This window comes from Mustela nigripes, chromosome 10, assembly GCF_022355385.1.
Source record: "Mustela nigripes isolate SB6536 chromosome 10, MUSNIG.SB6536, whole genome shotgun sequence".
Classification (NCBI taxonomy): Eukaryota; Metazoa; Chordata; class Mammalia; order Carnivora; family Mustelidae; genus Mustela; species Mustela nigripes.
This window is the reverse complement of record NC_081566.1, coordinates 63410473-63435861: the sequence shown is the minus strand read 5'-3', so window position 1 is coordinate 63435861 and position 25389 is coordinate 63410473. Positions and strand designations below refer to the sequence as shown.

Genomic DNA, 25389 nt, shown 5'->3' with positions numbered 1-25389 from the left:
CCTTGCAGAGTGCCTGGCACACACATAGTGCTCAGTAGGTCTTCCTTCACTCAGTTAATCAGTGACACACATGGACAAGAGTAGGAAAAAGGGCCGTCACCCAGAAGGTAGAAAGAGTTGGGGAAGCAGATGTGCAGGAGCTGTCCCCACATGGATGACTTTTCTAGGGTCGTTACCCCTGCCCTGGAATGAAAGCATTTATTGTTGTATCTTGAGCTAGTAATGAACGATGTGCCAGTCACTTGTGGGATCTGGTTGTTTGGCTGTTTTGTCCTCTCCTTACTCTCCCATCTATCCTGACAATAAGTCTCTATTAACGGGAGTGACCTGAGCATATTTCTGTTATGAAAGTCTGATGAAGCCTCACTAACACCAAAATCAAAGAAAAGTAAGCAACCCCCATACTACCCTAAACACTTAATTCAGCATTTCCTATATGCTTGATATATCTTTAGGGCAGCACAACTAAGAGTATAATAGTTGCATGAAAGATTGTTCCTCACATAAAAGAGCTTGTAGTTGAAAAGACAGTTCATCATCTAAAATTAAAGGTTACTAGGTAGTATTCAATTAAGTCCAAATCGAGATTAAAAAGACAGCAAAGAAAGGGATGTAAACTCAGATGAAGGTGAGTTCAGTGCAACGTGAAGTCCTCACAGAATACTTCAAGGAAGAGTTAGCACTAAGACAAAACTCCAAAATAATTGTATTATTTGTGTAAACCTACTATTTCCACCTGGAGTTCAGGATGAGCATAAACCAGGCCGTACTGACCTAGAGAGGGTTCCCTAACAAAAAAAAAAAAAAAAAAAAAAAAAAAAATCCGATCTTTAAAATAAGATTAGATGCTTTTCAGTTCCAGCATGTAAAGAACTTTGAAGTTACTCCCATTCTTACAACAACAACAAAATAAGAGACAAACAAAATTGACAAATTTTCATGGGTATCTCAAAATACGGAAGTTGCAGAGGGAACTGTCCTTGCCATACTGGACACATGGGTGAATCTAGAGAGAGCTCCAGACACATCTGCTTCCTGCTGGAGAAGCTGCTGGAGCCATACGCTGGAACACTTACAAGATGACTTAGATGAATTGCTTTAGGCTGAATGTGGAGTGTCCTGAGAGTGAGAAATACCTGGGGGATATTGCCTTAAGGGGCCCCTCATACTTTCATAAGTCTCACCTCCAGATGTCCCACAGGGCTCTCATGGTGAAGAGCTAAGAGAAAACCACAGAGCTCTGGCAGAGGCAGGGGAATAACTGTAGTGAAGTCCAAAGTGAATATCCTCCATAAAAAGACCTCTTCTCACAGGGTGAAGAGCCTTATCCCATCTGGGGAAGAACACTGCTCTCACCCCCACCATTCTAAATGGCTCTCACACCCAGGAGTGGGGAGGGAGGATGAGATACACTCATGAAGTCACATCCCACAGACATAGACCAATTAAAAGACTGAAAATTGATCATAAAATTACAGAATGCACCCCTGCCCTGTACCTTACCACCACATCAGTAGGACTCCTGCATAATAACCATGGTTCACAGTTGGAGGATTTATAAGAGGAGAGAATCCCCAAGTCAATAGAGAAGATAGAAACAAGGATCCCAGAAGAATTTTGAAATCTCTGGTACCTACAGATACAGCAAATATTAAACACAGCCCAACTCCTTGCCAGATCAACATAAAACCTCACCTTAAATTCCCATTTGCCTCAGTTTTTATTCTAATACAAGATGTCCAACTTTCAACAATACTTACAAAGTATGCTATAAAACAAGAAAAAAAATCTGAAAGACAAAGAATGAAGAAGCCAACAACAAAAAAGAACATCCAGAAACTGTGGGACAATTTCAAAAAGTTTAATTGGAATAACAGAAGAAGAAGAAGAGACAGAAGAAATATTTGAAATTAGAATAAAGAAAATTTTCCAAAATTCATGATAAACAAACCACAGCAGATTCATTAAGATCAGTGAACACCAAACAAAATGAATATCAAAAAGTCTATAACCAGGCATATCATTTGAACTGGAGAAAACCAAAGACAAAGACAAAATCTTAAAAAATATATATAAAGGGGGGAAAAAAGCACCTTATCTATAGGGGAACACTGATCAGAATTTCTCATCAGAAACCATGCAAGCAAGAATAAAGTGAAATATTTAAAGCTTTGAAAGAAAATACTTACTTAGAATTCTGTATTCAGAAAATTCTCTTCAAAGATGAAGAAGATATTCCTTTCAAACAAATAAAAACTGAAGGAACCCATTGCTAAGAGATTGGCCTTGACAATAATTTTAAAAGAAGTTTTTCAGGCATAAGAAAGATGATATAGTTCAGGACTGGGATCTACATAAAGAGAAGAAGAGCATCAGAGAAGGAACAAATAAAGGTAAAATAAAATCCTTAGTTTATTCTTTTTAAGTGATATAAAAAATAACTGTTTAAAGTAATAATAGTCACATGTATTGGGTGATTATAGTAAATAGAAAACTGAAATAAATGACTCAAAATCATAAGATGGGAAAGGGACATTGAGAACACTTGGTTATGGGGTACTATACTACACTTGGAGCAATATAATGTTATCTGCTGGTGGGCTTCGACTGGGTAAAAATGTATATGCAAATTCTACTGGCAAACTCTCTTTTTAAATATGTTTTATAAATTTTATTTATTTATTTGAGAGAGAATGTGTACACGTGGTGGGAGGGGCAGAGGAGAAGATCGCAAGCAGACTCCATGCTGAGCACAGAACTTGAAGTGGGGTTTGATCTCACCACCCTGAGATTAGAACTGAGCTGAAATCAAGACTTGGGCATTAACTGACTGAAGAATCCAGCTGCCCCTCTTTTTAATATATTTTTTTAAAGAAACGTAATTAAAAAAAAGAAACATAATTGACATGCTAAGAAAGGAGATAAAATAGAATCACATAAAATAAGAGAATCTAGAAATACGGGGGGGGGGAACAGAAACAAAACACATGTATTGAGTAGAAAATAGATATAAACATGGTAGATGTGAGCTTCACTTTATCATGCATCACTTTAATTGTGAATGGTCTAAATACACCAGTGAAAAGACAGAGATTGTGTTTCAATATTGCTAAGATACCAATTCTTCCTACCCTACTCTACAGATTCATCTCAGTCCCAGTCAAAATTCCAGCAAGGTATTTTGTAGCAAAATAACTTTTGACAAAGGAGCAAAGGTAAATCAAAAAAGAGAGGATAGTCTTTTCAACAAATGGTGCTGGGAATATTGGATGTCCATAATGACAAAATGAACGTAGGCCAACATGTTGTATCTTTCATCAAAAGTAATTGAAAGGGGATCATGATGCTAATGTAAAATGCAAAACTATAAAAATTCTAGGAGAAAACTGACATGACTTTGGATTTGGTGATAGGTTTATAGATACAATACCAGAAGCACAATTATTGAAAGAAAATATTGATAAATTGGATTTTATTAAAATTAGAACTATTCTTTGAAAGGCTTTATTAAGAGAATGGAGTAAAGTCATAGACCGGGAGAAAATACTTGTGAAGCACATATCTGATAAAGAAATTATTGCAAAATACAGAAAGAATACTTAAAAATCAATAATAAAAAATCTAATTACAAAATGAGTATCTCCTTCACCAAAGGAGGTAGAACGTAACTCCCCACTTGTTAAGTACGGGTGATGCTTGGTGACTTTCCTGCAAAGACTGGTATATGTCATGACAGAGAGAAGGGAACCTTCGCCGTGGAGAAACCTGACAAACACTACTGCATCCCCGTGGTCAAGGTCAACATCAGCAGTAATAATGTGTGCCTCTGACATAATGTGATGAGAAGGGCACTTTTCCTCTGCAGTCCTCCTCTCCACAACTCACAACTCCAGTCAAAACATGAGAAAACCATCAGACAAATCTAATATGAGAGAGAGTGTTTGCAAAATACATGACCAATGGTCCTCGCCACTGTCAAGGTCACCAAAAGGAAGAATCAGAAAATGTCATAACCAAGAGGAACCTAAGCAGATGTGACGACTAAATACCATGAGGTGGCTTGTATGGGATCCTGGAAAAGAAACATCACAGTAGGTAAAATCCAGGGAAACCTGAATGAAGTATGGCCTTTGTTAATAACAATGTAGTGCCATTGGCTCATCAGCGGTGACAAATGTACCTCACCAATATAATATGTTAATTATAGGACAGACTGGATTCAGGGTATGTGGAAACTCTTTGCACATCTTTTATATTTGGTAAATATAAAACTCTCCCAAAATTCTTAAATTACCGGGGGGAAAAATAGAAAAACCAGAGTGCATTGAGGTTGAGAATTCATTAGGGTAAAATTCACCATAGCACTAAGCCAATAAGATTAACTTTGTGGTGTGCTTATCACTGGGAAATTTCCAGGTGCCACCAGGGCTCAGGGCCTGGCATTCTTGTTGAGAGGTGGGAACATCAAGCGTCTACGTAGCCAAACCTGTGGATAAGATCAAGCCATGTGAGGATCATCTTGGACAACTGTCTCTGGAAATACCTATCTAATTGAAAATCTCATAATTGTCGATATTGTGGTCCTGATTTTCTCAGAAATCTCTGCACAGGACCCTTGACAGTTTGGCTAGTGTCTCTCAGCTATGCTGAGCAAAATATGGGGGAGAGACATGACCAGAAAAGAATGGTCTCAGCCAACATTGCCCAACCCCCCGTGCACCCCAATCCAAGAAGAAACCCTCTCTTGATCCTTTATATTTGGAGTCAGTCCCAGCAAACCTCAACACATCAGTGAAGTTCTGGATCCTTTAGCCATTTTTTTTTTTTTCCCCATTCCCTACCTTCCAAAGCTCTTGCTGGATATTCCAGCAAGGTAATTATATTAGTTTTCTAAATCTGTTGTAATAAATTATCACAATCTTGTAGCTTAAAGCACCAGAGAGGATCCTCCCACATTTGTGGGGGCCAGGAGTCCAAAATCAAGGTGCCTTCAATGCCACTCCCACAGGAGACTCCTTCATGGCCCTGGGTACTCCTTGATTTGTGGCAGCATAAATCTAATCTCACCTTTGTCTTCATATGGCCTTCTATGCCTATGTCTTCTCCTTTTCTGTCTCTTGCAAGGATATTTGTCTTCAGATTTAGAGCCTGTCTTAATGCAGGATAAATCTTATTCTGAGATCCATACCTTAATTGTATCTGCAAAAACCTTTATTCCAAGTAAGGCACATTCTGAAGTTCTGCATGGACATATTTGGGGTGAACACTATTCAACCCCTTATAGTAATCTTTGCAAGCTCTGGCTCTGACCTAGTATCTAAAGATTTTGCCTGGTGGAGACCAAAACATTCTTTCCTCTATCTTAAGTGTCCTAAAAAAAAATTGTATTTTTACCTTCTATAAGGTAGTATAGGTTAACCACATGTCAACTTTCACTGCTTTTGTTCAAATTACTTCAATTAACTTTGGTAGCACTGGTTTGGAAGACTTCGATGTCTTTTTTTTTTTTTTTTTTTCAATGAGAACATGAGTTATTTAAGAAACAATTCATTTGGGGGTAAAAGAAGACTTTAAAAATATGCAGTTCCAGGAAGATATACTAAAATGGACCCTTTCTTATTATGCTGAGCAAAATAAGCCAATCAGAGAAAGACAATTATCATATGATCTCTCTGATATGAGGGATTTGAGAGGCAGGGCAGGGAACAGGGTCATGGTGGGGAAGGGAATGAAAAAAATGAAACATGATGTGACTGGGGAGGGAGACAAACCATAAGAGACTCTTAATCTCAGGAAACAAACTGAGGGTTGCTGGGAGGTGCGGTGGGGAGGGATAGGGTGGCTGGGTTGTGGATATTGGGGAGGGTATGTGCTACAGTGAGTGCTGTGAACTGTGTAAAACTGATGATTCACGGACCTGTACCCCTGAAGCAAATAACATATTATATGTTAATAAAATAAAATGGACCTTTTCTAGAGGTAATAAACTTAAGATCCTAATCTGATAACCACGCTGTGTTGTACGACCAGCACTTAACACCTATTTATAAGCAAGTTATCTATGGTATAGTCTCCTGATAAGTATTAACTAATGCCTTCCTCTTCTAAGCATGCTATTGATGTTACATTCTTCTGGTAATTCTTCTGATAAGCATGCTATATTATACTACCCATACTTAGTATCTTACTCTTTTGATCAATATAAACAAAGAGAAGGGAACTCCCACTGAAATAAAACCAGTCAGCTCACACAATTGAAGCTGCTTCATCTTAACTACAGACCTGCATGGGGTTGGGGCGAATGTTTTTTTGATCAGCATTTTCTATGGATTTTGTTCTAACAGATAGGAAGCCATCCATGGTGTGTTTGTCGGGCTATACCAACCTCATTTTGAATAGTTCCTGATCCTTATCCCACCCACCACCCCGCAAAGCCAATAAACTCACTTGAAATGAAAAAAAAAAAACTGGGAAGTAGTTATCTCTAAGGTCTGGATAACTCTGTCCGTGGGAGTCGGTGGCAACAGGCCTCACTGATTAGGACTTAATTAGGAAGAAGAATCAGGAAGATACTGAAGAATGATGAATGAATGAAGAGAATGAATATTCTGTCTGGAAGGAGGAGAAAGTCATTTTGAGGATAATCAAGAAGAATTCTTTGAAAGGGAAAAAAAGCAAGATGCTGTGAATGACAGTGGAAACCAGTGCATCAGATATAGTCAGTAAATCATAGCCACCATCAAAAGAAACAATGAAACAAAACAGATGAACATAGAGGAAAGAAACGAGAGAGAAAGAGAAGGAGGCAAACCATAAGAGAGACTCTTGAAGATAGAGAATGAACCGAAGTTTGCTGGAGGGGAGGTGGGTGGGGGGACGGGCTAGATGGACGATGGGTATTAAAGAGAACACTGGTGATGAGCCCCGGGAACTTCATGAAAGTTATGAATCACTAAATTCTATTTCTTTCTTTTTTTTTAGAGATTTTATTTATTTATTTGACAGACAGAGATCACAAGTAATCAGAGAGGCAGTCAGAGAGAAAGGGGGGAAGCAGGGTCCCCGGCTGAGCAGAGAGCCCGATGTGGGGCTCGATCCCAGGACCCTGGGATCTGACCTTAGCCGAAGGCAGAGGCTTTAACCCACTGAGCTACCCAGGTGCCCCTAAATTCTATTTCTGAAACCAATATTACACTAACTAGAATTTAAATAAAAATTTGAGACATGAAGAAAAAAAAAAGCATTTGTTGATGAGAGAATAGACCACCTGCCCAAAGCAAAATAAAACAAAACAAAAATGGGTATCATTTTTTTTTTTTTTTCAAAAATGGTTATCTTGTAAGGCAGAGAATTTGAAGGAGTCAGTTGTAAAAGACCGGTCCACATTTAAGGGAGAGTGGTTTGAATGGTTGGTATGTAAAGAAATTAATAAGTGACTTATTAGCCCAGAGTCACATAACATAACACCACCGTAGAGCTGGTGCATGAACCCACAGCCCTAAGCATGGTATTCCTTCCACTGCCCATTCTGTTTCTTCATTCTCTAGGTACATTTGTTTCACAACAGGACAACCAGTTGGAGGCATACATGGGTTAAGAATGACAAACTTCCCTTCCACGCATGGTCATTGTCTCCCAAAGCCCCAGTGCCCCAGGGAAGGTAATCTTAAGATTCACTAAATATATTATGGATGCCAAGTGTATGCTAATTCTTTCATACACATAGTAATCCCAGATATCAGGGGCAATGTGTCCTTTGACATACACATATAATTGCTTAAAATTGATTCAAACCTACCATTCTATGTCTGATGGGAAGTCCAAAACCCTCTTAAAATTTTGGCAAATTCACCAGGATTTTTAATTTTATGCTTGCACTTAGTTCTCATTTCTTGATCCCACTTCTGCCTTGCCCTTACTTCTGATGGGCTATTTGTCTTTTCTTGATCTTGCACCTACAAACAAAAGAAATCCAGCCCATTTCTCTAACTGGCCACAAACTAGCAGTCAGCCAGGTACCTGTTCTTGTAGCAGAGCTAACAGAAGGAGGAGATGAAGCCCGATTACATTGTAGGTAGCACCGCAGTGCAAACTGTCAATGTTCATATCTGATCATTCTTTCAGTTCTTCAACAATTCCCACTCCTTACAACAATCTCTCACAGCACATCCTTCTATAGGTCACCATCTAAATCATATTCCTGGGGCACCTGCGTGGCTCAGTGGGTTGGGCATCTACCTTCGGCTCAGGTCGTGGTCTTGGGGTCCTGGGATCGGCCCCGCATTGGGCTCTCTGCTCAGCGGGGAGCCTGCTTCCTCCTCACTCTGCCTGCCTCTCTGCTGACTTGTGATCTCTCTCTCTCTCTGGCAGATAAATAAATAAATAATTTTAAAAAATTTAAATCATATTCCTCACCCTCTCCTCTGCCTTCTCTACTGTTTCCAGGGAGCCACCAATATTCAGGTCATTTCTTAGGCACTTCACCTATAAATCTCTCTGCTTCTATGTCCCCCCGCCCTCCCCAAGCAATCTCCTGGGCTGTCCAAGAGAAGAGAAAGTGGAAGCTCAACACTGGATACAAATGGTCTGAAAAGGCATTTTGCTACTGAAAAGACGGTATGCTCCAGAGAGAAGGTACAAGTGGCTGAAGAAAGAAATTGTTTTAAATGGCAGTTTTTTAGCACTATTATGTTTTATTTGGTGTATATCACACCACAAAATTCTGAAGAAAGAGTCCTGAGATGAGATCCTAACACCAAGATTTTTCCTGTCAAATAAAATAGGCGGCTAGAACTTGACCTCGGTTCTCTGTGGGACATTGAACAAGGGGAGGGTTCAGGCTCTGAATACATGAAAACGAATGTTTATTTTCTGTGCAAATGAGGCAGAAGCTTGGGTTTCATTAACTTCTCTGTAAATTCACCCTTGAGCCTAAGCAGAACCTTAGTGTTATGAGCTCAATCAAGTACATAAACTTAATCATAATAGAAATCAGACTTCCTCTAAACTGGCTTGATATAAGGCACCCAGGTGCCCTATTATACATATAGAAAACCATTGTGTATGCAACCTTGAAATTCATGAATTAAAAATAAAAATTAAAAACTGACATAGTTGAAATACTACTTAACAATATTAGTGCAAGCTTCCTCTCCATACTGACCTTGGTTTTTAAATCTTTAGTGAACAATCTTCTAGAAAAATAACTTGAGTAGTCTTTTACTTAAAAAAATAATCAATAATTTTTATACTCTTATTAAATGCTAGACACTGAGTTAAAAACTTATTTCATACATTATCACATTTAACCTTTAAAATAACTCTTTGAAGTATGTACTATTTTTATTTTCCATTTTTCAGATAAGAATAGTGAAGTTGAATTTTTATTTTTTTCAATGACATAGAGACCAGATCAATACTCAAACAGAGGCTCTGTCATGGCAGAGGTCAAATGCTGACCATTACACATACTGTCCTTTGAATAAGAGGAAACTCAGTTTCTCCCAGAGAAATCCACTTCATCTCTAATACGTGTGTATGTGTGCATGTGTGTGTGTGTGTGTGTGTGTGAGAAAGAGAGAGAGATCTGTTTCCAACAGACTTTGTCCAATCAAATGAGGCTATAGAGAACAAGGCTAGCTCTGTTCCAGTGTTACCCCAAAGGCTTTTCTCCCAAGGGCAATCCTTTCTCAGTGCTTTGTAAACTCCTCTCTAGAATGTCAGCTCCAGGAACGTTATCTTGTTCTCTGTTGTATCCTTGATGCCTAGAACAGTGTTTTACTCTGAGACCCTGAAAAGGGCACCTGAAGAATACAACATTACTTCCATGATGTTACTGGTGCAATGTAAAAACAACACAAAATCCATAGATTAGATTACTATATCAATCAATTAATGATTAATTATAGGTAATTAATCATTAATAATCAATTAATAATTTCCAGATTTTGGTAATTGCTGTGTATGTAGGGCAATGTTTCTCGACCTTTTTAAAAAATATTGTACACCCAAAGGAGAAACATTAAATTAATTAATTGATTCTTCCATTAATTTCTCTCTAATAGGATAAATTGGATACTAAGAGTTATGACTTTGGTGGGTAGGGTTGAGCTTTGGAGAACCACAGTTCATTCATAATATTTCAGAATTTTTTGCCCATACAGTCAATTTTGCCCCCTTGAGGGTGTGTGACCCCTACTGAGAATGTATGATGTAAGAGAATAACCTTACCTTCAGGAAACACAGTACCAGGGGTGGCTGGGTGGCTCAGTCAGTTAAACATCTGCCTTCGGCTCAGGTCCTGATCCCAGGGTCCTGAGATTGAGTCCCACACCAGGCTCCCACAGGGAACCTGTTTCTCCTACTCCTTCTGCCCCTGCCCCTTCCCCTCTCACTCCCTCTTCCTTCTCCTGTTCTTGCACTCTCTCTCTCAAATAGCTAACTAACTAAATAAATAAAATCTTTTAAATAATATTTTTTAAAAAAGGAAACACACTGAAGTATTTAGGGATAAAGGAGCATCATGTCTGCAACTTACTCTCAGCAATTCAAAAAAATAGGTAAGATATATATACACACACGTATGTGCATGTGTGTGTGTGTGTCTGTGTTGAAAGGCTATGAAGCAAAGACGATAAAATACTAACATTTGAAAATCCAAGTGAAAAGTATATGGGGCATGAGGACCAAAATAGAAAACACTGAAATACACTGGAGAGCCCAGTTGATTTTCAATAAGGGTACAAGATCACTCAACGGGGAAAGGACAATCTTTATACCACATGGTGCTGGGAAAATTGGACATGCCTGAGCAAAAGAGTGAAGATGGACTCTAACTCTACACCAAATTCAAACCTTAATTCAAAATGAATTAAAGACCTAATGTAAGAGCTGAAACTATAAAACATTGAGAAGACACAGGGAAAATCTTTATAATGTGGTTCTCCATTTGGCAATGATTTGCTTAGATATGCATCAAAGGCATAGACAACAAAAGAGAAAATAGATACATTGAACTTCATTGAAATCAAAAACTTTTAGGGGAAACGGGGTGCTCAGTCTAGTTAAGTGTCTGACTTTAGCTTGGGTCATGATCTTGGAGTCCTGGAATAGAGTCCTGCATCAGGATCCCTTCTTAGTGGGGAGTCTGCTTATCTCTCTCCCTCTGCCCCCCCCCCCCGCCACTATTCATTCCTTCTCTCTCTCAAATAAATAAATATCTTTTAAAAAATTAAAAACTTTTGGGCATCAAAGGACACTATTCAGAAAGTGAAGAAACAACCCACAGAATGGGAGACCATATTTGCAAATCATGGATCTGATAAGGGATTGATATTCAGAACATATAAAGAATTTCCTACAACTTAAAAAAGGGCAAGTCATATTCATAACTGGGTGAAGAATTTAAAGACATGTCTCCAAAGAAGATAAACAAATGGCCAAGATAAGTACATAAAAAGATGCTCAACGTTGCTAGTAACATTTATGAAGATGCAAATCAATTTTGAAACAGCTCACACCAACTAGGATGGCTATTAATAATTTTTCTAAAATGGAAAATAACAAGTGTTGGTGAGGATGTGGAGAAATTGGAGCCCTTGTTTATTGATGGTGGGAATGTAAAATGTTCCAGCCACTGTAGAAGACAGTTCAGTGGTTCCTCACAAAGTTCAACATAGAATTATTGAATGATCCCGAAATTCCACTCTTAAGCATATATGCAAAAGATTGAAAACAGAAACCCACACAGATACTACACCAATGTCATAACATAGTCAATAGCCAAAAGGGGGAAACAACTCAAATGTGCATCAACAGGCAAATGGATAAACAAAAAAAGTGTATAATACAATGGAATATTGCTCATCCTTAAAAAGAAGTGAAATTCTGATCCATGCTACAACATGGATAAACCTTTAAAACATTGTGCCAAGTGAAGCAAGCCAGACACAAAAGGACTCATATTATATGATTGCACTTATATGAGGTACTTAAAATAGGCAAATATATAGAGCTAGAAAGCTAAGAGAGGTTATCAGGGCTGGGTAGGAGGGGAAAATAGAGAGTTCTTGTTTAATGGGAACAGAGTTTCTGCTCGGAATGATGAAAAGACTGGAAATGCGTAGTGATGAGAGGATTACAAAATATTGTGAGCGTTCTTAATACCTCTGAGGTACACCTGAAAATGGTCACGATGGTAAATTTTATACTAGGCATGTTTTACCACAATAATTTTTTAAGTATATGGAAAAAATTTTGTACTATTCCTGCAGATTTTCTGTGGGTCCAATATTATGTCAAAATAAAAACTTATGGGAATAAAAAGGAACCCTCAGAACCTGCCAGTTTAGGATGATGTCATCACAATAGGTGGTGCGTATTTTCACTCAGAAGAGCATGCAGTCCTAAAGGACTAATCCCTAATCTCCCCATCAAAGGGCCAGCTGTATGAAATCTGCCCCCTAAGGAATCCTGCTCCTGTTTCAGCATGATCTTTCTCTCCACCCAACTGAGTGTCTTTCTTACTTGGGGTTTCTCTCCTACTCAGGACTTTCTCAGTGCCAGAGGCTGACTCCAGATTACAAATGGACTAAGGCCAGGGAGGCTCAGAGTAGCCTGACAATACCCTCTTTTTGTCCAGTTGATAGATTATGCTCCCCAATTTTATGGGGATATAGAAGAGCTTATTGCCTTGGTCCAGGTACTGTAGGTCAACAGAACTTAGCCACAGGTGAGGTTGGTGTGGAGGATTTCTCTAGAATCAGGACATGTAAACAAGATAAGAGATGAAATAAAAATTGTCCTACCAACTCCCTGTGGACATGTTCTATTTCCACATAGATCTTGATGGAATTTACACAGGACTTCCAAATATAGCTTAAATTATTTATATGTGATAGATGAATTAAAGATCTCATAAGTTCAATTGTTCCCCTAACTCACGGGTTTGGTTCCATCAACTCAGTTCTGCAGGGCGGGGGGGATGTTGATGCTGAGAGTAATGAACAAAGGTTGTGTTACCCCATCTATCCCTTTTCCTCATACCTGGTCCCTGGGCCTCAACATCCCCCTCAGAATCCAAGAATTTTCCATGTAGATTTGGATTTGGTTGATGATAAACAAATGTGGTATTAATTATTTTGGACAATGTCTTGATTTTCCCAAGTCTCTATTATAGCTCCTCTTTGAGTAAGAAGTAGAAAACTAGAAACTGGTTCTTTGAAAGAATTAATAAGATCAATAAACCTCTGGCCAGACTTACCCAAAAGAAAAGAGAAAGGACCCAAATTAATAAAATCATGAATGAAAAGGAAGAAATCATGACTAATACCAAAGAAATAGAAAGAATAGTTAGAAATTATTATCAGCAACTCTATGCCAACAAATTAAACAATCTGGAAGAAATGGATGCATTCCTGGAAACTCGTAAACTACCCAAACTGAAACAGGAAGACACAGACAATTTGAACAGACCAATAACCAGCAAGGAAATTGAGACAGTAATCAAAAACCTCCCAAAAAATAAGAGTCCAGAGCCAGATGGCTTGCCAGGGGAATTCTATCAAACATTTAAAGAAGAAATAATACCAATTTACTGAAGCTGTTTCAAAAAATAGAAACGGAAGGAAAACTTCCAAACTCATTCTATGAGGTTAGCATTACCTTGATCCCCAAACCAGGCAAAGACCCCATCTAAAAAGAGAATTACAGATCAATATCCCTGATGTGTGGATGCCAAAATATTCACCAAGATCCTAGTCAATAGGATCCAACAGTACATTAAAAGGATTATTCACCACGACCAGGAGGGATTCATTCCTGGGATGCAAGAGTAGTTCAACATTTGGAAGTCAATCAGCATGATAAAGCACATTAATTAAAAAAAAAAAGACAAGAATCATATGATCCTCTGAACTAATGCGGAAAAAATCTTTTGAAAAAATATAGCATCATTTCTTGATTAAAACTCTTCAGACTGTAGGAATAGAGGGCACATACCTCAATAACATAAAAGCCATCCACGAAAAGCCCACAGTGAGTATCATTCTCATTCTCAATAGGGAAAAGCTGAGAGTTTTCCCTTAAGACCAGGAACATGACAGGGATGCCCATTCTCACCACTATTGTTCAACATAGTTCTAGAAGTCCTAGACTCAGCAATCAGACAACAAAAAGAATAAAAGGCATCCAGTTTAGCAAAGAAGAAATCAAACTCTCACTCTGCAAATGACATGATACCCTATGTGGAAAACCCAAAAGACTCCACCTCAAAATTGCCAGAACTCATATAGGAATTAAGCAAAGTGGCAGGATATAAAATCAATGCAAAGAAATCTGTTGCATTCCTATGCACTAACAATGAGACAGAAGAAAGAGAAATTAAGGGGTCAATCCCATTTACAATTGCACCCAAAAACCACAAGATACCTAGGAATGAACCTAACCAAAGAAGCAAAGGCTCTGTACTCAGAAAATTATAGGACTCTCATGAAAGAAATTGAGGAAGACACAAAGAGATGGAAAAACTGTCCCATGCTCATGGATTGAAAGCACAAATACTGTGAAAATCTCTATGCTGCCCAGAAAAATTTACACATTCATTGCAATCCCTATCAAAATAGCATCAACTTTTTTCACAGAGCTGGAAGAAACAATCTTAAAACTTGTATGAAACCAGAAAAGACCCTGGATCACCAGGGGAATGTTGAAAAAGAAAACCAAAGCTGGGGGCATCACAATGCCTGACTTTAAGGTCTATTACAAAGCTGTGATCCATCAAGACAGCATTGTACTTGTGCAGAAAACAGACACATAGATCAATGGAACAAAATAGATTCCAGAAATGGACCCTCAACTCTATGGCCAACTAATCTTCAACAAAGCAGGAAAGAATATCCAATGGAAAAAAGACAATATTTTCAAGAAATGGTGCTGGGAACATTGGACAACTACATGTAGAAGAACGAAACTGTATCATTTTCTTAAATGATACACAAAAATAAATTTAAAATGATGAAAGTCCTAATGTGAGACAGGAATCCATCAAAATCCTAGAGGGAAACATAGGCAGTAACCTCTTCATCCTTGGACACAGTAACTGCATGCAAGACAGTTCTCTAAAGGCAAGAGAAACAAAAGCAAAAATGAAATACTGGGACTTCATCAAGATAAAAAGCTTTTGCACAGCAAAGGAAACAATCAGCAAAACTAAAAGGTAACCTAAGGAATGGAAGAAGATATTTGCAAATGACATGTCAGATAAAGGGTTGGTGTCCAAGATCTATAAAGAACTTCTCAAACTCTGTACCCAAAAAGCAAATAATCCAGTCAAGAAATGAACAGAAGACATCAACAGACACTTCTCCAAAGAAGACATACAAATGTCTAACAGACACATGAAAAAATGTTCCACATCACTTGCCATCAGGGAAATACAAATCAAAAACCACAACGAGATGCCACCTCACACCTGTCAGAATGGCTAAAATTAACAAGACCAGGAACAACACATGTTGGCAAGGATGTGGAGAAAGGGGAACCCACCTACACTTAGGTGGGAATGCAAGCTGGAAAACAGTATGGTGGTTCCTCAAGACGTTAAAAATAAAGCTACCCTATGACCCAGCAACTGCACTACTGAGCATTTATCCCAAAGATCCAGATGTAGTGAAAAGAAGGGGCACATGCACCCCAATGTCATAGCAGCAATGTCCACAATAGCCAAATTGGGGAAGGAGCCAAGTTATCCTTCAAGCGGTGAATGGATAAAGAAGATGTGATTCATATATACAATAGAATATTACCCAGCCATCAGAAAGCATGCATACCCACCATTTGCATCAACATGGTTGGAACTGGAGGGGATTACACTGAGTGAAATAAGTCAAGCAGAGAAAGACAATTACCATATGGGTTCACTCTTATGTAGAACGTAAGGAATAGTGCAGAAGACAATAGGGGAAGGGAGGAAAAACTGAAGGGGAAGCAATAAGAGAGGGAGACAAACCATATGAGGCTCTTGACTCTGGGAAATAAACTGAGGGTTGGTAAAACGGGGGTCAGTGGGGGGATGGGGGTAACTTGCCCAGTGGGAGCTGTTCCAAGGACAACAGCCTTGAGACAGATGTGGCACGGAGAGTATCTGGAGGGTACATGAGGCTGAATGCAGTTAATCTACGTAAATTTTTCAGATTCTGGTGGGCTGGTGCAGAGATCTACTCATCTTGCTGTTGCCTCAGACAACGTCCCTAGATGAGCTCCCTTGTTCTCTTGCTTAATAATCTTGCCACCTACCAATTTGGAGTGGACTGCCTCTTTCTCTTTAGTGGTTCCCTGTCCACTTCCCCCATCCGTGTACAGGAAACTAGTTTGTGAACCAACAAGGCCTCTGACCATTTCTCCTTCTCTTGAACCAAAGGTAATGGTGTTCCCATCTGAAAGCCACCCTGACTCTCCTCTCTCTGGCCCTAAGGATCCCTGGTGCTCTGAAAGTCAGTTCTCCCATTTTCCCACCACCTCTCCTGGCTCCATCCCACCCCAACTCCTCCCACTGACAAACAACAAACACAAAAAACTTCTCATCTCTCCCTGCTTTTCTAGCTTGGGATCTTCCACCCAAGCAGGCTCAGTACCTACCAAGCTGTGCCTCCATCCTCTGTGAAGACTGAGGCCCGAGGGGACATTCAAAGGCTTCCAGGGTCCACGCAAGGGGGAGACACACACCACTGGGCCTCTGACCCTCTTTTTTCAAGGACAGGGTCTTTTTTTCTAGCTGACAGGAGTCAAATTCAGATGAGAAATAAGCAGGGAGAGGGAGGCCAATATTCTCTTACTCTGCAGTCGCTTCTTCCAGGTGTGTGACAGCCCCATCTCCTGTAACTCCACTTTTCCTGTTTTCTCCCGAGGAGGCATGAGCATGTCACCCAAGGAGACAGGCTGTCTGTCTTCATGAGGGTACAGCCTGTTTGATGTTACCTATCCGTGAATCCAGGTCTTGGTTCAACATGGAAATATGAAAGACCGGTATCTTACAGACAACTGACATCATTCACCACAGAGGTCAGCTGTGGCCTTCAAAATGGAAGCCAAGGGGGAGGCCCTCCATTTCTTGGTCTTGTTTCTTTAAAGCGTAGTCTGCTGGACGCCTCCCAGTGGGAATCAGGTGAGCAGGTCTGGTGGTTGGTAGAGATCAGAAATGCCTGCTCATGACTCAACCACTCTGAGTTTATCACTGCAAGACAAGCTGGTGGTTTTGACCGTTATACCATTTTATGTGGCTTTTTTTTTTTTTCTTGCTCATACATTTGTTTCATGTATATCCACAGTGAGATATTGGCTAAGGTTATGGATCACGAGGAAATTCACGTTGGACTAGAACATGTTAATGAAGAACATAAAAATGATCATTCGGAATTCACCCAAAGAGTCTTTAAAAATAAATATAATTGTGAAAAGTTTAAATTTACAAAAAAGTGGAGAAAAGTTATAAAATTACAAATCAAGTACCATGCATTCACTATGCCATATTTGTCATAATTATTTCTTCTTTTCTTTTAGGTCAACACATGTAAGGATAAAATCAGGAGCTCACCCTGTCCCTACCCTCCCTTCTTCCTCAGAGATAACCAGTACTTTGAGTGAATGCTTGCCACCCCTCTGCACATTCATATATTGGCACATGTGTCTGTATGTATAAATAAAAGGTCTTATCCCAGATACATATATGTATTCTATTTTTGATATTTATCAATATCGATTGCCAGAGATCCAAACAAACAAATTATTCTATAACTCATCAAGATGTCTTCAGCAGTTAAATAAACACTTGGAATGTAAGTACTTGGAACCTAAGCATAAATACTATTTAACACGCAAGGTGCGGGGTTTCCTGAGGCTGTCAGCCTCAGAAACAAAAATCAAAATCATCAAAGGATTTTTTGTTTATTTCTGATGTGGCAAAAAGTAGTTAAATTTCAATCTTCATTTCGGAGCATCTATTTTTATCCCTGAATGAAATGTAGTATGTAAAAGGTCATTGTGAATCTATCCATAAATTATGTTCTTTCATAATAATGTTAAAGTTAATTCAATAATACAGAGCACTTATTTAATGTGGATAAGTCAAATTCCTCTTTTTAGAGATACATTAATGGATATTATTAAAGAATGATAAAGTGAACTTACAATGTTAGCTTTAGTTGTAAAATATTGATCTAAAGTCACATATTTTATGGAAAATAACTTGTTTATTTAACATTATGTAAAAATATACTGTGAAGATTATTTTATAAATCACGTAGGAAATTCTTTGTTATAAGTTACAGTGAAAGGAGTTTTAGAATTAAAAGCGAAAGATCAAGACTGATTTAGACCAACCTAAAATTACCCAAACAAGACAAAGATTTTAAAATGTGTTAATTCCCATCATCCCATTTCTGGCTCAGATGATATTGTTGCTGTTAATCATATAGTTGAGATTAAAGGGAAAAAAATCCCTAAACCCAAATCACCTATTCAGAGATTTGCATACTAAATAAATGCTTATTGTTTCACAAACTGAGCTCTGAGTGGTTTATCACATGGCAAGGTTAAGCAGAGGAGCACAGCCACAACTAGATCCCATGGATTTGGTTGGCAACCAGGAGTCTTAACACAGACAATTTCCCTTCATTCTTCTCACCAGCCTGGAAACACACAGATGAGTCCGTGCTGTAAGTAGCTGTATAGCTCTTACTATGAATTAATCACAGAGGTAGATGCTGGGGACTATGCTGTGGGGGAAACCATACCTGACCCATATGTTCTTGGACTTTAAAGTCTCACTCATAAGGTATAATAACTGAAAAAACAGGGAACTCATCCAGTTTTTACTGGAGACAGAGAAACAAGCACCAGAATGAAATGCTTATCGTCAAGTTTATAAATCACAGACGTAAGCCAGTGTAGCTAGCTGGGTTCAACATCGGTTATCGGTCCCTCTTCACAGACACCTTCCTTGAGCTCCTACTTTCCTAGCTGATGCGCTGATTCCAGGTGAAGGGCTCCATCGGTAAACCCAACACCCAGGAGCTCCTCAGAGACAACCTGGCAACCTCACTGTCAAGACCATGAAAGCTCGATCTCCACCGTCTCCACCCTGCCATGGACCACAGTCTTCAGCCCATGCTGTACTGAAATCCACAGCCGCCTGAACCAGCGAATGTCCTTGGTCTATGGGTGACTCCCCAGCCCCCAAGCCTGGAAGGAAACGCTTCTTCCATCAGCTCCACAAGTAAGCTCGTCTTATAGAACCAACAATCTCCTTACACACATTAGGCAACAGAATGTCCCTTTAGGAGGAATGTAGCTTCCCTCTAAGAGGCATGGACAGGACAGCGCAGCAGGAAACAGAACAGTTAAAAGAGAAAGGAGAGCCCGTCCAATTGAAACAATATGCTGAAGTGAACAAATTTGTTTCTAATCATGTCCTGGTTGGGGTCATTAAAACCATTAAAATCGTTGCCCTCTGTTACTGGAACAAAGGCTGTGCCCCTAACTGCCCAACCTAAGAAGCCCGGCCAGCCAAGATCTCCCCACTGCTGCAGATGCTGCTGTGCCTCCCCCTGCCCCCGAGAGCCACGGAGAGTGGGCTGGAGCTCCGGCGGCGGGACACAGTCCGGTGGGCGCTGAGTCTTGCTGGGAAGATGTTTCTCTATGTCCCTGGGGGAGCAGGTGCACAGCTCTGTGTTGTGGCGGTTTGGAGGAAGACTCAGGCGAAGGACGCCGTATAAGTTACCCACTGCTGTGTGCCAAGCACCTCAGACCTCAGCAGCTTCCAACACAGAGACTTATGATTTCATCCTCTGTTTGGGTCAGATATCAGGAAGGAGCTTAGCTGGGTGACTGAACCACAGATAACCAGGACTGTTGTCTCATCTCAGTCTTGACCAGGACAGAACCTGCTTCCATGCTGGCCTGCGTGGCCACTGTCGGAATCCGTTCTGGGGCCACTGTTGGGTTGGGGGCCACGGATCCTCACGGGCTACTGGAAGAGTTTCCCCTCATTCCTACGGATTCCTGCGGACCTTCCTACAGAGCAGCCTACAGCGTGGCCGGCTTCTCCAAGAGTGATCCCGCCTAGAGAGAAAGGGCCTAGCGCAGAAGTCTGTGTTCCCTTACTCTAATCTTGGAAACCACACACCTCAGTTTGGCTGTATTCTACTCAGTAGAAGGGAGTTGACCCACAACCAAGGAGAGTAGAGTTATTTTGGGGACATATTTTTAAAACCACCACATATGCTGGTGAGTATGCCTATGCCTAGCAGCAGGAAGCCCCAGGACAGAGAAAGGGGGGGTGGCCTGCTTCCTCCGCGGAACGCCATCCCCTCTAACCTTGGTGGGGGGGAGACGGGATGGGCAGCCTTCGCTAGAAAAAGAGAAGGTCCTGGAGGGTTGCAGCGTCCCCTTTGTGACCCTCCCAATCCTTCTGTCTCTGTCACGGGGCGGGGGGCATATAAAACCTCACAAGGATCTCGGACTTGAATCAGGGGTCTGGTTTCTTCCAAACAAACTGCATCACCTCCGTGAGCTCACGGGACCCTGACCCTCAGTTTTCATCTGTGAAATAGCAAATACAAATGACATCAAACTTGCAGACTGGGTGAGATCGTTAAAGGCTAATTTGTTAAAGGTGACGTGTGATTCGTAAATGTTATCGAAAGTTAGTTTTTATTAGCAGCAAAAACAAAGCTTTAGTGCTCTGTTGCCCTCTGTCTTGTTTTGTTTCCTATCCCTGCCACGAAGCGCGGCCTCATCTTCTCAGGTTTCAGATACTCCCCTTGTCTCTCGCATCACTACCAGTAATCGGATATTCAAAACGCCGCTCTCGGTGAACCGTGCTGTTTTGCCCCAGGTTTGTACACTAACAAGGTCACAAGTCGCACCCAGGGAGATAATGAGATCAGAGGGAATTCCTCATCCTCCTGATTCCTACGGTACCGACTAACGAGTGGGCTCTCCCCCGCCTCCTCTTCCCCCCACACAGGGGCTCTCCTGCCCTCTCAACTTTAATGTCTCTCATCTCTCCTTGCTCCCTTTCCCTAAATTCTCTGTTCCTACTCTTGGTCTAGGGTGAGCGTATGAAGAAACCCTTGTATCTGAGGCAAGAAGAGTTCGAGCTGTTTTCCCATTTCCTACTATGAAGCAAACCCTACTGCGCCCCGGATTTCACAGTGTCTCCCAGGCTGTGTCTCCCATGATTAAGCTGGTCATTATTCCCTAATTTACTTCCAGACCATAATGTTTGTTAATATGCTTTGCGAAGCAAGAGAAAAACAGTTGGTTCTAGGCTGGTTGAGCCCGCCTCTCTCAAGGATCTTAAGAGGAAATAAGTCAATGATAAGTCACGCCAGGATGCCGGCGTCGCCGCTGTGGGGAAGCGAGCAGGGGACCCCGCCCTGCACACAAGAGCTGCACCACGGGAGGAGAGGGGAGGGCGCCACGCAGCCTGCACACTCTTCCCCTCCTCGGGCATCATTGGCTCTGAGCGTTGGTCCAGCACAGCCAAGCCATGCTTCCAGAAAGGTCACCATAACGCCCTCAAACCACAGCCACAAGGGTCCCGTGAGAGGCATCTCAGAGCATGATCAGCGGTGGGGGAAGCGGGGGCGCTCCCTGTGTTATCAGTTATCCCGGTGAGTCAGCGCTGTCTCACGCTCCACAACTGGTGTTTGCTGTCTGCCCCCACGATGTCTGCAGAGAGGATGGAAGTGGAGGGCGATGTCGGCCGTCTCTGTCTTCTCCCAACAGGACAGCTGGACCACAGCCTATGCTTTAACACAACGTTCTCTATGGGATGATGGCGCTCATTCGCTCACAGGCATTCCGTGAGCTCCAGTGTGTTTTATGTACCCTGTTGGAGGCAGCCTCTGGTCCCTAGTGAAGGGAGTCCTGATCCCCAGGGCAGAGATCCCACTGAAGGACTCCAGAGGCCGCGCCTGTCCTTATAGCCTTTCCCCCCATGGCACCCAGTTCAAGGACATTGAGCAGTTTCTCTGTGTCAGCTAAGCAGGCAAGCACATGCGGTCCATTGGGAATGCTACCGTCACTGGCAAAAGCCCCGGCTCCTTATGCCACGTCTGCACCAGCAACGGGTCTGCTGCAGTATTGCTGAGCTCTGGGAGGGTAGACAGACCGTGGGGAGGGCGGTGCGGGCGGGGAGGGCTAGTGTGTGGGGACAGAGACAAAGAATACTCTGTGACAAGAGTAGGATTCCTTTGAGGGATGTTTTGATGCAAAACAATCCTTTTTGAGGGAGATATGGGATGTGTCTTTGTGGGATCACTTGTTCTCCCGAAGGGCGATGTGTACCTCCAGTCACAGTAGCAAGCCCCTCAACCGGCAAGCCCCGGCTTAGAACCATGATGACTATGTGGCGACTAAGCCCAAGCTGTGGGCTTAAGCATCACTCTGTTCACACATGATTTGTGTTGAGTGAGAATTAGTCACACATTCTCTTTGAAATTAAATGTATTGGTTTAATTTTTTTCTGGCCCTGTTGTGATGGTATAAACTATATTTTTAAAAAGACAAAGAATGGGGGGCCTTTAATACACATTCTTTACTGTTGCAAATATTACTTTGGGAAAATTACACCATAATTTTCTGCAGCATCCAACTATAGGAACTCAGGGGAACACACACTGTCTTCAGTAAGGGTGCCAATCCTATAAAGACCTGGGCAGCTGTGGGAAATCGTATGGGGATTCTGTGTGCAAAAATTCTGCAATCTATAAAAATGGGTTGACTGCTGGGAGAGGCTTTCGGGAAGGTGCCGCTACTGTGAGCGCGACCCCCAAAGAGAGGGTCTCCAGGGGGGCTTTCTGAGAAGCAGGCCTATGAACCAGGCCCAGAAAGGATTCCATGCTGTCATGGAACCTGGATAAGGGCACCCCCAAGGCAGCTGCTGTGAAGAGGCCAAGCTTGTACTCTTCCAGGCAATGTTTCATAAACACGAGAGGTTCTCTTTTCAGTCCCTCTGCTATTAGGGATCCCAAGTCGCTTGTCGGACACGCACTCTCAATGCACCTTCAGTGGGGACACTTGGGCCATCCTTGAGCAGGAAGAGGATGGTGAGTGGGAAATTTGGATTATCATCATCGTTATTATTATTCTTTTTTAACATCACCCTTTTACGGGCTGTAAGACCTTTGGCAAGCTCTCTTTCTCACTTTCTCGCCAAATAACCCTAAAACCTTACACCTTTCTCACACATCAATCCAATCCCCCCTGCAGAAGGCAATAGCATCCGGAACTAGGAGACACCCCGGCCTGTGTTTAGACAAGCGTTCAAGCTCAGAGCTGAACGCAGGCACCCAACTGTTGACAGAAAATGAGTTCAGCAGCGCAGAAATGAGGAGCGTGAAGGTAAGACACGCGTCTCTGCTCAGGCTCCACATGCTCTGATTATCCGGATCTGAGAGAGCCAGCGTTAGGGGGACGGTGCGGCTAATACACTTAATTTCAGGAAGGGTCTTCAGGTATCCCCACACTCGTGAATGCAGCCCAGTGCATGTGTTACCCCACAGAGCGCGTCTCTAACTGCAGGGAAATGCCGCTGTTGGGTGTGACAAGTTACTTACTAACATGTGAATATGAGACTCACCACGGAAACGGTTCTAATGTGAGCTTTAATAAAACTGGAAGGAATTTCATGGGTCTCCAAGGCAGGTGAGAATGTTAAAGCAGAGAATTTTTCTTCTGGAATGTCAGGGTCTGTGACTCTTGTCACTGCCCAGAGGAGAAAGTGATGAGTAGGAAGGTAGCTCTGACTGTGTTTCCAGCATGTGCGTGCACCAGCCAACCTCTCTCTCTGTTTCAGAGCTCAGGATCTACCTGACACTCAGGTTGCTCCCTTAACGCCTCCCTTCAAATAGGTGTCATATAGCCCAGGTGCCCACCATCAACACACTGACAGCAACTGCCCACCCTCTTGCTTGTTATTCCCTCCCAGCTCTCCCCCTTCCAGGCAGCACCTGACGCCTCCTCCGGGGCTAATGTCCGAGGTTAGTAGAAGGCATGGGAGCATGACGATGAAAATGAACTTCAAGTCAGGGAAACTCTGAGCTCGTCACTGCAGCCCTACCACCGCGTCCTGCACCTCTTCCTGGGTAAAGAATGAATAACAGGATCTACAAACATTTTTTGAGATGACAAAATACCCAGAAGATGACAGGCCATTTGTCCAACTACCGTAGATTCTAGGCAAGAGGATTTTTGCTGATAGCACGGCGAAGAGCATCCTTGACCTCCTTGTTCCTCAGGGTGTACACCACAGGGTTCAGCAGGGGGGTGATGACCGTGTACGTCACCGAGATCAGCTGATCCTGATCCCTGGTGTTCTCAGACTTGGGTTTGAGGTAGGCAATGGAGGCGCAGCCGTAGTGGACAATGACCACCGTGAGGTGGGAGGCGCAGGTGGTGAAGGCCTTCTTCCGGCCCTGGGCAGAGCTGATCTTGAGAATCGTGGAGATGATGAGGACGTAGGAGATGAAGACCAGCCCCATGGGGACCACAATAACAAATGAGCTGATGATAAAATTAATGATGTCATGTAGAGTGGTATCTGCACAGGAGAGTTTCATAACTGGGAGAATGTCACAGAAATAATGGGCCACTTCTCTGTCACAAAAGGGCAGCCTAAATACAGAGGAAATCTGAACTACGGCCACAAGCAGCCCAATGCTGAGAGCCCCCCATGCGAGCAGGGCACACACCCTCTTGTTCATGAGGACCGTGTACCTCAAGGGGTTGCAGATGGCCACGTAGCGGTCGTACCCCATGGCCGTGAGCAGAAAGCAGTTGTTGATGGCCAAGGTGAGGAAGAAGAACATCTGGGTGGCACAGCCGGCCAAGGAGATGGGTTGGTTAAGACCAGTAAGGCTGCAGAGCATCCGCGGTACAATGACCAGGGTGTATACGGTCTCGGAGATGGAGAGCACACTAAGGAAGAAGTACATGGGTGTGTGGAGGTGACGAGTGAGGCTGATAACTGTCACAATGAGGACATTGCCAGCCAGAGTTAAAAGGTACAATGGAAGAAATATCACAAAGAGAATGATCTTGTGTTCTTGGAAACTGGAAAACCCCTGGAGAATGAATTCACTCACTACTGTGTGGTTCTTGCTCTTCATGAATAAACGCTGGGTCTACACAGTGGAGACTCAGGTCTGTCAGTGAGTCAGAACACACCCACGCCCCGCGCCGGCTCGGGACCAGGAGACATGCCCAGCGCGTGGGGTCTCCTGTGCCCTGGGAGAGAAAAGGTAAAAAACGTAATCAGGAAGCAATTGCATGTATGGAAAGTTTTGTACAAAGGCACAGAAGAAGAAACAGGGATGGAACAGGATAGTA

At 42.0% G+C, this 25389-nt stretch overlaps 1 protein-coding gene across 1 annotated transcript; it reads right to left on the bottom strand.

Moving 5' to 3' along the window:
* Positions 1 to 24236: 24236 nt before the first annotated feature.
* LOC132026241 (olfactory receptor 10J1-like) lies at positions 24237 to 25169 on the bottom strand. The gene has a single exon (XM_059414150.1). It carries the CDS (start codon positions 25167 to 25169, stop codon positions 24237 to 24239), a length of 933 nt encoding a protein of 310 aa, XP_059270133.1.
* Positions 25170 to 25389: the final 220 nt, after the last annotated feature.